Raw genomic sequence first — 13,106 nt, 5'->3', positions numbered from 1 at the left:
CAGGTGAGACAAAAATTAAAACATATATGAATTTCCTATTGCATACCTTTAATGTTGAATCCAGTATTCCAATCACATGGTATTTTTATCAAAGTAGCACCTTCCAACAATATAGATTTATAAAGAACAGTTCCATCATCTAGTCGTATTGTAACATTGAGGTTTACTCTGAATTCATTCTTATCTTGTGTTTTGTCTATGGTATAACTGAAGAAAAAGTAAAGAAATAATCAATTAGAGGTGTGTCTTTCAACAATACAGATTTATATATCCTTTGATTTTCTATTATAAAGAACTGTTTCCTCATTCAACTGTACTGTAACATAGAGGTTTACTCTGAATTCATTTATATCTTTGGTGTTGTCTATGGTATAACTAAGAAAGAAAAGAATGGAGAAACATTTTTTATGACAATGTAAAAGCAAATTTTCAAGATTACTGTGTTTCTTTCTGTCTTTTACATTAACCATTGAATTAATTACTGTAAATTCAGAAATTATTGTGTGCATTTATATTTGTGATTTTTGAAGAATGAACAAAAATATGAGATTAATTATTGCAATTTCAGGAAAATCTGCATACAGTAATATGTATCGAATATCAAAATGTGAGTTCTTATTATTGCGATAGTCACACAGTTGCATTATTTGCATTAATAAAAACCTTGCAATAATTTATGAATTTACAGTAAGCTTTTTGGTATTTTCTATCTTTTTCTACTAAGTCTTTTCTCATACTTATTGCGTGAGACATGTGTAATAGTAAATATTTTCCAGCAGTATACTCTGTCCTTAAGTAGTATATTCAATAGTTTTAAAATTTCATAACAACTTTTCCCTAGGTTTATTTTCTGATGAAATAATCACACTTGTGTGAGGAAGATAAAAACTAGGAGAACATTTCACACTGGAATGAATTTACACTTACACAAGCAGAACAGTTTAAGATTTAATTATGGTATTTTTTCTGTGTATTGTCCTGATGAAATAAAAGTATACTTATCCTTTTGCATCGTCATACGTATTTGGAATAAATTATTTACATTATGGCTAATTTTTTGAATTATGTATTATGCATTTTTTAAATATAAGACAGATGCAAGGATTATTTGATACAAATAGGTTCTTTAAAGGGGCACTAGCTTTCAAATTCATGTTCACCGTCGATTTGACTCAAATTCTCATATTTGATTAATAACAATGTAAAACATTTAATCAAATTATAAAAAGTCTAAAATAAACAATTTACAGGGCATGGGCTCAATATTATGTAGCTTCGTCTTGTGTGTATTTTAGTCGAGACACCATCTAATTAACTATCGAGTTGACCTCCGAAGACTTCCGATGGTCATATAAGCGATATAAACATAAATATAGATATAAATAGATAGGAACTCGTGCAATTGGATTTTTCTAGGTCTGTTTAATTTCATTTTATAGATTAATAAAATGCTTCGCTGAGCGCAGCCTGATACGACTGCAGAAGTCGAACCTTGAACAGTGTGGGCAAATTTGGACACAATATTCAAGCTTGATACTGTCTGAATTTGGATTGTGATCAAATTTATGACATAATATAGGTTTCTGACACAAAATAAATGTGGTCAAAGATCTTACAAATCTATTGCGCAATACTTTTCAAAAATTCGAATTTGAAAAATTTTGAAAAAAAAAATATGAATCCCTTTAAAAAATTGGAAACCCCCCCCCCCCCCCAAATTTTTGAAACCCCCCACTTGGAGCAATAACCCCAAAACTCAATCCAAGCCTTTCCTTTGTAGTATGGAACATTGTAGTACAATTTCAGAGAGATCCATACACTTAAACACAACTTATTGTCTGGAAACTAGAAAAATGCTTGTTTTTGGCCCTTTTTGGCCCCTAATTCCTACATGTTTGGGGCAATTAACCCCAAACTCAATCACAGCCTTCCCTTTGTTATATGGAACCTTGTGGTACAATGTCAGAGAGATCCATACACTTACACACAATTTATTGTCTGGAAACTAGAAAAATGCTTGTTTTTGGCCCCTTTTTGGCCCTTAATTCCTAAACAGTTGGCCCAATAACCCCTTAAATGAATCCCAACCTTCTACTTGTGGTATTTAACATTGTGGTACAATTTCAGAGCAATCGAAATACTTATACACAAGTTATTATCCTGAAACTGGAAAAATGCTTGTTTTGGACCCCTTTCAGGCCCCTTATTCCTAAACGGTTGAGACCATCATCCCCAAAATCAATCCCAACCTTCCTTTTGCGGTATTGAACATTCTTAAAAAATTTCATAGAGATCCATTCACTTAAACTAAAGTTATTGTCTGGAAACCAATATGTTTTCGGACGACGCCGCAGACGACGACAACATCATACCATTATACGATCCCAAAAAATTTTTTGCGGTTGTATAAAAATATATGTTTATTATCGTTTTTACCTGTATAAGAATGATTTTTTTGTGGATCGAATCAGTCAATCAAATGATATACCTTTGTTTCACTTTCACTGTTGACATTCTTTTCCTTTAAATACATGAACACGCACCATTCATGCATTATCCATCTCTAACTTAGGGGTTAAATTGAAGTTCACATGAATAAGGATTCAATGAGGTCGAATTATTCACTTGCAAGTGAATAATTTATCATCAATGTTTCTCAGCTTATTTTGACAAAATTGAACCATACTGGCTGCTAAAAGCGAATTATTATTTCACTATTTCACTTTCATTAATCATTGAACAAAAAAAAATCATATTTTAGATTTTTTATGTATCTCGTAGCTAGTGCCTCTTTAATAAAGTAAAAATGTTTTTACTTCATATCTCTTTTTTCTATTACTGAGATTTTCAGGACTGAGTTTATTGCTCTGAGGTATTCAGTTCATATAAAACATCATTTCAAAAGTCAGTCAAAACCTCTACAAGTAGAAATATCTCATAAATATGAGGAAAGTTGGCAGGTCAGTGTTATGAGTTAAATGACCAAAAGTGAATACCAATAATATGTCATAAAACTTACTCTAATGACACAAAATCCAGAAGTTTGAGTTTTCCTCCAATATCTGAAGAAGAAAAAAATATGTGTCTTAAAAACTGTTTAGCACACTAGAAAGAAGTAAAATTCAAATTTCAATAGGATGCCCACCTGATTACAATCATTAATGTTCAATGTTTCAATTAAGTCCGCCTACAAACAGACAGTAATAATTGATAGGGTGCTATATGTACTTAAGCACTTCTATAAATACACATTTAAACAGAAAAGAAATGTGGACTGTTTCAATTCACACATCTATCTCTTATAAATGTAAATTCAGAAATTTTTGCATGCATTTATTATTGCAATTGTTGAAAAATCTACAAAATCACTATAACAATATATTACTTTGATTTAGAAAATAGTAAAAACAAAAATGCAGTCAAAATCTAAAATGTGAGTTTTTAATTTGAAATCTATCCCATCACAGTTTTTGCAATTATAAATACATCGTAAAAATTTCTAAATTTGAGGTTAATAATTCATGTTATTATATGACTATAAACATGACCCTGAAATTGGGGTCAAAACTCTAATTTGGCATTAAAATTAGAAAGATCATATCATAGGGAACATGTGTACTAAGTTTCAAGTTGATTGGACTTCAACTTCATCAAAAACTACCTTGACCAAAAACTTTAACCTGAAGCTGGACAGACGGACGGACGAACTGACGCACAGACCGAAAAACATAATGCCCCTAGGTAGGGCATATAAATCTCTTTTCTCATTGGCTAAAAACGTAGGGAATCTTCTTTGACAAAACGTTATATTCACTGCGGGAAAAATCACGAGAGGTTAATATAAGATTTGTAACAGGTAACGTGTACCTATAAATAATTTTTTTCCTAGGCATTGTCAATAAGGTAGGCTTATTACATAATGCACATTCTCATTTTTCTTCTTCTTTTTTTTCGATGTTATTATTTTTTTTAATAAATCTTATTGAATAATTTTTCACCAATATCCATCAAGCACTTCTGGAGAAGATTTTTAAAAGGCTCATGAACAGACAGGGTGATTTTTATATACCTGCCAAAACTATGTTTGCAGGGGTTATGAAGTAAACTATTATGACTATTAACTTGAGATCACTTTATATGTAAAGCAAACTGGCATAGTCCGTGTTTAGGTATGGGCAACCCTTAACTTTTAAAAAGCAGGTGCACAACTTCATGTATTGTACAAGAATCTGTGCAACTTTGGTTGAATTGTGTCAAGTTTTTTTTCTAGGAACTGCAGATAAATGAAGTGTAATGCAGAATGTTGTGCAATGACACAGATCTTTATGTGCTACTAGTCTCGCTTTCCAGCCACACAACAAATTTCAAGGAAATATTCAAATTGCTAACTTTTGTCAATTTTCACAAAATCTTATATTATCCCATAGCTTGTCCCCAATTAAATACTTTTCATAATTAATGCAGTATTTAAGTAGATATAAATTAGGAGAATAAGGTTAAAATGACTAACAGTGATCCTTAAGTCTTTTTGCCCGCCCTATTCTCCTTAGCTCAATTTCAATATATTTCAGTCACTTTTGCTCCAAAGATTGAGACAGATAGTCAATTATTGTGATAATATTATCTTTTGTTTTAATTTATGAAATTTGTATCTAGTGACGAGAAAAATTATTGGAGCAACTCTTTATTCTAATTTTCAAAAATATCAGGAAGGAAGAAATGTAAGCCTTATCTTATATACCTAGATTATAGTTAAATATGGTTAAATCTTGCTTCAGTTTTTCAATACTGAATGAGATTATTCTTGAGCAGACATCAACATCAAGCTCTAAGTGTATGTTTCTCTTCAAAAATTCAATCCTGATACAACAATCAACTTTTGTGCAGGTATCATCTATCCTACAGGTAAAATATGAGGGGAGATTTGGTAAGGTTATGTTGATCACTTCTGCTGGACATTCTGAAAAAAAAAGCCATTAAGTCATTTATGGTCAAATATGACATTATACATGTTTAAATCTTAATATATTTTTGACATTTCATCCTCTCAAGTCCTCTATTCAACAACAAAAATCTCAAGTACTGAAAAATCCAGAATGCAAAATTCCCATACAATCACCCTCCCAACAGTTCTAGAAAATGATTAGGAATAGTTCATATAATATCAATATTTTCACTGCTGATGCAAGTCAAAAAGTTCCAATGAAGATGACCTTGACCCTATTAAACTTCCTTGTTCCTACTCAAATAAACAGTGACACGAATATAGAAGAATACAATATAATTCTTTACAGATATGCATTTAAAGCATGTAGCTAAACGAATTAAATCCTGCTTAATGGTGGAAGATTTTGTTTATATCAATAATTAATACTCAAGTTTTTCTGGTTCTCAGATAAAATATTTATAATAAATATATGCATAATCACTTAGTCCTTTCAAAGATACATACTTTTGATCCATCCATTCACACTTGGTGTATAATCCCCCAGATCACACTGTGGTGTTAATAGATAGTCAATCACACCCATTTTCTCTAGTACCTGGGAAAGGATTACGTCTGGTAGATTGTCTGCTACTGTAAACCCACTATCTTGTAGCAGCTTGGAGGGAGAAAAATCTATGAAAAAAATTAACGAAAAAATCAATCAATCAATTAAATTTAAGTGTTTAAAGATTTCTGAGCAGGTAAAGATTGCAGTCACTTTGCATTGTAAACTTTAAATAAAACATTGAATTGTATATAAAATATGACTTGTTCATATTAGTTGTTTAAAAAATCTTAATCATAATTAGATCCATGTGGTAAGATAATGAATGATCTTAAGAACTTACCATTGCATTGCATATTTTGTTTTCAAAAGCCATGCAACAGGTAATCTTCATATCCCTTAAATAGTTGTTGCAGGGGGTCTTTATCATGTAGACAGTCTGACATTTTACATACATCAAGCATTGACATTAACATCTCCATTCTAATCAGACTTGAGGATTCATTTACACATCAAGCAATGCAAAAGGGACACCCCCATTAGCATGGGTTATGCTATAGGTCAATCCTTGTGTTTAACTTACCAGCCATACTTATATTCCAATCACATCCCAGTTTAGTATGTAAAGATACTTACCAGCCATACTTATATTGAAATCACAGGCAAGTTTAGGTAAATAAACATTCTTGAGAATGTCCCATGTAAAGATACTTACCAGACATACTTATATTCCAATCATAGCCAAGTTTAGGTAAATAAATATCCTTTAGAATGTCCCATGTAAAGATACATGATCCTGAAGGTTAACTTACCAGCCATAATTATATTCCAATCACAGCCAAGTTTAGGTAAATAAACCTCCTTAAGAATGTCCCATGTAAAGATACATGATCCTGAAGGTTAACTTACCAGCTATAATTATATTCCAATCACAGCTAAGTTTAGGTAAATAAACCTCCTTGAGAATGTCCCATGTAAAGATACATGATCCTGAAGGTTAACTTACCAGCCATACTTATATTCCAATCACAGCCAAGTTTAGGTAAATAAACCTCCTTAAGAATGTCCCATGTAAAGATACATGATCCTGAAGGTTCCAAACAAACTGTTATGTTCATATTTACAATGTACTTCTTCTTGCCTACCAAATCACTCACTGAATACCTGTAAGTTCACATAATCTTAATCAGCAAATAATTTTTATACTTAAACTATAAACATTTAGTTACGTTAAGCAGCATGTCAGCTGTTGTATATTTTAATACTCTTTCTATTTTTCCATGTGTATCAAAATACAGTTTCTGTACTATGTGGATTCCTAGTCAGCTAAATTGTTCCAAGGGTAAATATTCATTCTCTGTTAGGTGGCAAATGTCTCCTTAAAATAGTTTATATAATATGACACTGAACTAGATGTACTGATAGTATAGCAGTCAAATATCAGCTGACAGATCAGTAAAGTCAAGACATGTTTTGGTTTTCAATAACACCAACATCATTGTTTTTTTTGGGGGGTGTATTGCTCCTTTTTGTAGCTATCAGTAGTCTTTTTCCTCACTTTTTAATGCAGCATGCAAAGCAGAGAAGCTGTTATTACTAATTTTAAACTAAGAAAAGTCTTTTGTTTGACCCAGCAAGGATTGTAAGCTCAACCTTTACCACTCGAGGTGGCAGAGTGGTCTAAGTTGTTCATCTTCAGTGATCACTTAGTAACCAAGTCAACTCTGAGGTTATGAGTTCTGTAGTGTGTTTGACTCCGTTCTTTATTGACAAGTATTGCCAGTTTTCCTGTTAATGGTCATGGTTCTTTCCACCAATAAAAAGTAACCTCTACACTAAAGCCAAGATATTGAAAATGCATTAATCACCAAACAACAAACAAACCTACACAATGTTAGGTCATGAAACTGACCTTACTTGGTATATTTCAGATATTTCATCCTCTCTAATACCTTTCCTTTGGTTCACCTGATCTTTCTTAATACAAGACTTAAAATGATGATAAATCATACTTACTGTAAGGTCAAAAGCTTGCTTAGCCTAATCTCCTGGACTTTATCTGAAAAATAATGTCTTCTATTCAAGGAAGACACTCACTATCAACCTTCTGATATGGGCTAGATCACTTTAAAAGAAGAGCTTTCGATAGATTGTATGTGTGTATTCAACTCATAAACTAAAAAAATTAAATTAAATCAGTTGTTTCCTCTTTTGATGAAAAAATGTGATTGATAAATTTATCTGAATACTTAAATAAACAAAGACGTAATAAATCCATTTCAAGTATTACAGTATTTTTTTTTTATCAAATTGCATGTAAGCAAGAAAATGTGCTGCAGATTACACATCACCCCTCTTGTAATTCAAAGTATCCTATAACAGAAATAGATGTCTTGACAGACCCTACAACTCTACAGGATCAAGCTGATAAATAAATATGAAGTCATTCTGTTTCGTAGATCTTGAGAAAAATGTAATGAAAATATTACTGAGTAAATATTGCTATCAAAAAGATTACCTATATCACATTTTGTAAATACTTCAGTTTAATAATCAAAGACTATACATTTATACTTACCAAACTCGAAGTTAAAGTAAGCTTGATCTAATCCCAGGTTTTCTATTCCTATTTTAAGTCTGTGTGAACAAGCATCTAATAACAGGTAGACATGAAAGGTACGACCAATTTGTGGGATCTCTACACAGCAGTCTATACCAGTACAGTAATCTGGTATTGTACAGCTTAAACTTCCTGTTAAATCCCGGAGAGGTAGATCTGAAGGGCACACTGCAAAAAATAAGGGTTAAAATCTAACTTGTTTATATAACCCTTACAAGTCAGGCAGATGTACATTGAAGGGTAAACTGTAAAATATAAGGGTCAAATCTTACAGGCTAAGGTACAAATAAGTGATAAATAGGTCAGAAGGACTAGTCAGAATCTTCTTTTTTGACAACTCTGGGATAGTATGTTTCATGGCCTAACTGGCAAAATATTAAAATAATCTTTCAACATCTTGTATTTTTTTGTTATTCTATGTGTTTAAACTAATGCTGTAAAATGTTATAGGGATTCTACCAACCATTTACTTGCCAAGCATTTCTGGTTAATTGAAATGATTACCTTCATATTTTGTAAAATTAATAAGACACTTTATTGTTATTTGTCCAGCATTACAGAACATCACAGACATTCCTGTAAAATCTTGATGTCACAAGAGCATATGTCTATGCCACAAATTTGGAGTGATTGTTATATAAAGTCAATAATGATGCAAAATCTGGTGTCTCATCGAACAGATTCTAAAATAGTGATATGATCTTTATGTGTATGTACATTAAAAACAAATAACATACATATTTTCCATCCTTTGACATTAGGGGCATACTGTGATGACTGTGGACTACATGGTACATCCTGCATCCATTGGGATATACCAAGTCTCTCTAGTAATATGTCAGCAGCATATGATGGTAACTGTTGTGTTACATCCAATAGAAGGTTCTCAGCTAATTCTTTTAAGGATATGTCTGTAATATAAAGGCATCAGTCATAACATAACTCTCATAGCTTTATCAAAGAGGGACCCAGGATACAATGAATTTTATCAAATAAATGGAGAATGTGCCTATGGACCACAGATGCCCCTGCTTGTAAATATGAATGAGTCAATGTACTAATCATTGACATTTTCTTTTCTTTTAACGTTAATGACATATATTTCTACATTTTGTCATTAGAAATTGCTTGCAGGTTTGAGTGCTCTCATTGTTCAATAACATTTAATTGAGGCAAACTAAAGTTAGAGAACGGATACAACAGATTTAGCAATTTTTCCATTTATAAAGGGGCATAACTCAAGAACTTGATCTGTGTTTTGTGGTAATAAGTATAAGTTTTATAACATTTGGTTGAGGCAAACTGAAGTTAAAGAACGGTTACCAATTTTGGGTATGTTTGGACGGACAGGACGGACAAGGGTAAAACTAAATGCCCCCTCTACTACGGCGGGGGCATAAAAGTGAACATCAAAATATTATGTTTGATAAGTTTACAGTGGAAATATTAAAATACCACAATCATAAACGTGCAAACAGATTTTGTTTTTTATTTTGCTTTACTAACAATTGAACTCTGTGTTATAATTAAATTGGAAATATTCAGCTAGAACAGATTTCTATGAAAAATTGGAAAATGTTTCAAACTTCAAATACCAAATATATAACATTCCTCATGTTGACTGAAGATCAAACGTTTGATTGCTGTCTCATTAATATATTCCCCACATCCCTTTTTATCCATATCTCTTTGTCCCATGTCTACAAACAAACATGTGTATGGATAAAGAGAGTAAAAATTTTAAATCTGTACCTTCAAAAGACAAATTACTACTCAGGTCACATATAGGTTTAGGTAATCTTGCATTCTTCATGATGGTTGATGTAAAAACACATGGTGCATTGGCTTCAAAACATACACTAACATCCATGTCTACTACAAACTGCTTCTCCATTGATAAATCTATGATAGAATAACTGAAAAAAATATGAAACAAAGATGAAAAGTTTTTAATTTTCTTTAATTCTTTCAAACACTTCCATTACATTTGCAAATTTTTTTCTAGAAAATATTCATTCATAAGTTCGTTCTTAAAAACTTATTGTAGTCCAAGAAAATTAATTTAAAATATGCTTTTTATATCTGATAAAAGACAATGAAAACGTCTTTATATATGTACTACTCCTAGGGAATTTTACTTCCATTCCTTTAAAAAGAGATTTGCATTTCAATTTGAAACTTAATGTTCTGCTTTCACCAAGATGAAATGCAAAAGCATTACAAATTTTCAATCATCAAATTCATTAACCTGAGGTGTTGTTTATATTTATCAAGCTGAAAGATTTGTTTCTGACCAAACTCATAATTCAGTAGAGGTAGTAAAACTAAAAACTTACTCAATCCTAAAGATATTCATTAACCTGAAGCTTTGTTTCTGACCAAACTCATAGTTCAGCAGAGGCACATCAAATGTAAGTTTCTCGATTCCTGCTGTCAATCTGTTGTTACAGGCATCAAGTTTGATGTAAACATTGACAGACCTACTGATCTGGGAGACATCTATACAACAATCTATACCTGTACAGGTATCAGTCAGGTAACAACTCACTGTATTAGGTATTGCAGGTAAAATATATGGTAATGTTTTCTCACATCCTAAAAGTATAAAATAATCATGAGTGTATACACCAGTACAGGTATCAGTCAGGTGACAACTCACTGTATTAGGTATTGCAGGTAAATTATATGGTAATGTTTTCTCACATCCTAAAAGTATAAAATAATCATGAGTGCAAAAATGGAGTGTATACACCTGTACAGGTATCAGTCAGGTGACAACTCATTGTATTAGGTACTAAAGGTAAAATATATGGTAATGATTTCTCACACCCTAAAAAAAAAGAATCATGACTGTGTATAAATATAAGATATTTTCAAAAGTCCCCCTTCTGAAAAATGGTCCCTCATTTTAGATTTTTCTGATTCTCTAACTCATCCAAGGTTTTGGGAATGTAAACCTTCATACACATTGGAGGAGAATCTGATAGAATCCTGTGTATAATGAAATTTCAAAAAAATATGTTAAATTGACTTGTTCTGAATAGAATTGTACTGCAAAAAAACAGGTTGAAAAATCAAGATACAGTTTGGTTTGCAAAACCATAATTTGCTAATAAAAAATACCTGAAAGTTTGTTAAGAGAATGCATCATCAAGCCACTTTTTTGAACCCTTAAATTTGAAAATCAAAGAGTATTTTAAAATCTAACAAATAAAATCCTTCAGATATTCATAAGGTAAGACATCAGTTTTTGTATTTTTTAGTTTTATCTTACATATCTGAATTAGGGCTGCCAAATTGAGTGCAAAACATGTTGATGCCTTTCCCAAGTCAGGAGCCTGTAGTTCAGTGGTTGTCGTTGGTTGACATCTGTCATATTTGTTATTCGTAAATTGTTTTGTTATAAATTAGGCTGTTATTTTTCTCAATTGAATTATTTCATATTTTTCATGTCGAGGCCTTTTATAGATGCCTATACTGTATGGGTTTTTTTCATTGTTGAAGGTTGTACAGTTGCCTATAATTGCTTATATCCACTTTATTTGAACTTTGGTGGGTAATTGTCCAGTTGGTACATGTAATCATACAACATCTCCTTATTTTATTATTTTGACGTTACAAATATTCTGTCAAGATTATATAAACTTGTTTATCAATGAAATTAACATAATTTTGAAAGGATTGAAAACTTTCCCTATATTTGGATTTTCAGGGACCAAATAATGGCTCTTATCATACGTCCCTCCTCTTTTGTTTAAATTTTATAAGGTACAATCATTTTCAACAGTTTTTGAAACAAATTTGTATTGCAAAATGTTTGCTGAAGCAGCAATATAAGATGCTGGATAAAAACAAATGTATTTATGTTAGGAAACACAGTTACAGTGAGATACAGTGTTGAAAAAATATAACAAGGGGCTCTCAAGAGCCTGAATCGCTCACCTGTAATTTTTTGCTTAAATCTTTCATCAATGATTATTTTTGCTTTTCAACATATATTAATGAGTAGCTTAAAAATGCCATTTAAATGTTCTTTGTATCTGTCATATTTTCTTCAAAAGCAAAAAAATGCATTTTACCCCTATGTTTTATTTTAGCCATAGTGGCTATGTTTCTTGACATACAAGGAAATAAAATACTAAATTTAAACTAGATACTCTGAAACTCATTCAGCCCAAGTTTGGCTGAAATTGATTTAACAGTTTCAAAGGAGAAGATTTTTTAAAATAAGCAAACTAGATGAACAAATTGTGAAAAATTGTCTTTAAAGGGCAATAACTCCTTAAGGGGTCAATTGTCAATGTCGGTCAAACTTATTTTTAGATCTTACTTTGCTGAACATTTTTGCTGTTTACAGTTTATCTTTATCTATAATAATATTAAAGATAATAACCGAAAAGTGCAAAATTTCCTTAAAATCATCAATTCAGGGACAATAACCTAAAAATCAGATACTCAATTTGGCTGATAATTTCAGGGCAGGTAGACCTTGACCTTATGAATACTTTAACTTCTTGTCTGATTTGCTCTAAGTGCTTTAGTTTTTGAGATATAAGCCAAAATCTGCATTTTACCCTATGTTCTATTTTTAGCCATGGCAGCCATGTTTTCTGAGGAAACAAAAAATCAAACACAAACTTTTTTCTAGATAACCTAAGAATCATTCAGCTTAAGTTTGGTTTAATTTGGTTCAGTAGTTTCAGAGGAGAAATTTTTTTAAAGTTAGAATAACATGATAAACAAAGTGTGTAAAATTGTCCTTAAATGCCAATAGCTCCTTAAGGGGTCAATTTACAATTTTGGTCATATAAAACTTATTCGTAGATCTTACACTTTGCTGAACATTTTTGCTGTTTACAGTTTATCTTTATCTATAATAATATTTAAGATAACCAAAAACTGCAAAATTTCCTTAAAATTATCAATTTAGTGGCAGCAACCCAACAATGGATTGTTAGATTCATCTGAAAATTTCAGGGCTGATAGAACTTGAC

General features: G+C 31.4%; 1 protein-coding gene across 1 annotated transcript in view; it reads right to left on the bottom strand.

The window, feature by feature from the left end:
• LOC127709614 (uncharacterized) overlaps positions 1–13,106 on the bottom strand; it is a 401,059-nt gene that overhangs the window by 210,835 nt on the left and 177,118 nt on the right. The window contains exons 60-69 of the mRNA XM_052215217.1: positions 10,449–10,707; positions 9,865–10,028; positions 8,850–9,023; positions 8,071–8,280; positions 7,509–7,551; positions 6,499–6,656; positions 5,453–5,620; positions 4,742–4,960; positions 3,020–3,062; positions 47–207 (exon numbers count right to left, since the gene is read on the bottom strand). Coding sequence (XP_052071177.1) covers positions 47–207; positions 3,020–3,062; positions 4,742–4,960; positions 5,453–5,620; positions 6,499–6,656; positions 7,509–7,551; positions 8,071–8,280; positions 8,850–9,023; positions 9,865–10,028; positions 10,449–10,707 — 1,599 coding nt within the window. The remainder of the gene's footprint in view (positions 1–46; positions 208–3,019; positions 3,063–4,741; positions 4,961–5,452; positions 5,621–6,498; positions 6,657–7,508; positions 7,552–8,070; positions 8,281–8,849; positions 9,024–9,864; positions 10,029–10,448; positions 10,708–13,106) is intronic.

Source organism: Mytilus californianus, unplaced genomic scaffold, assembly GCF_021869535.1.
Source record: "Mytilus californianus isolate M0D057914Y unplaced genomic scaffold, xbMytCali1.0.p SCAF_7, whole genome shotgun sequence".
NCBI lineage: Eukaryota > Metazoa > Mollusca > Bivalvia > Mytilida > Mytilidae > Mytilus > Mytilus californianus.
Note: the sequence above shows the minus strand (reverse complement) of the source record. Positions and strands in the feature narration are given on the sequence as shown.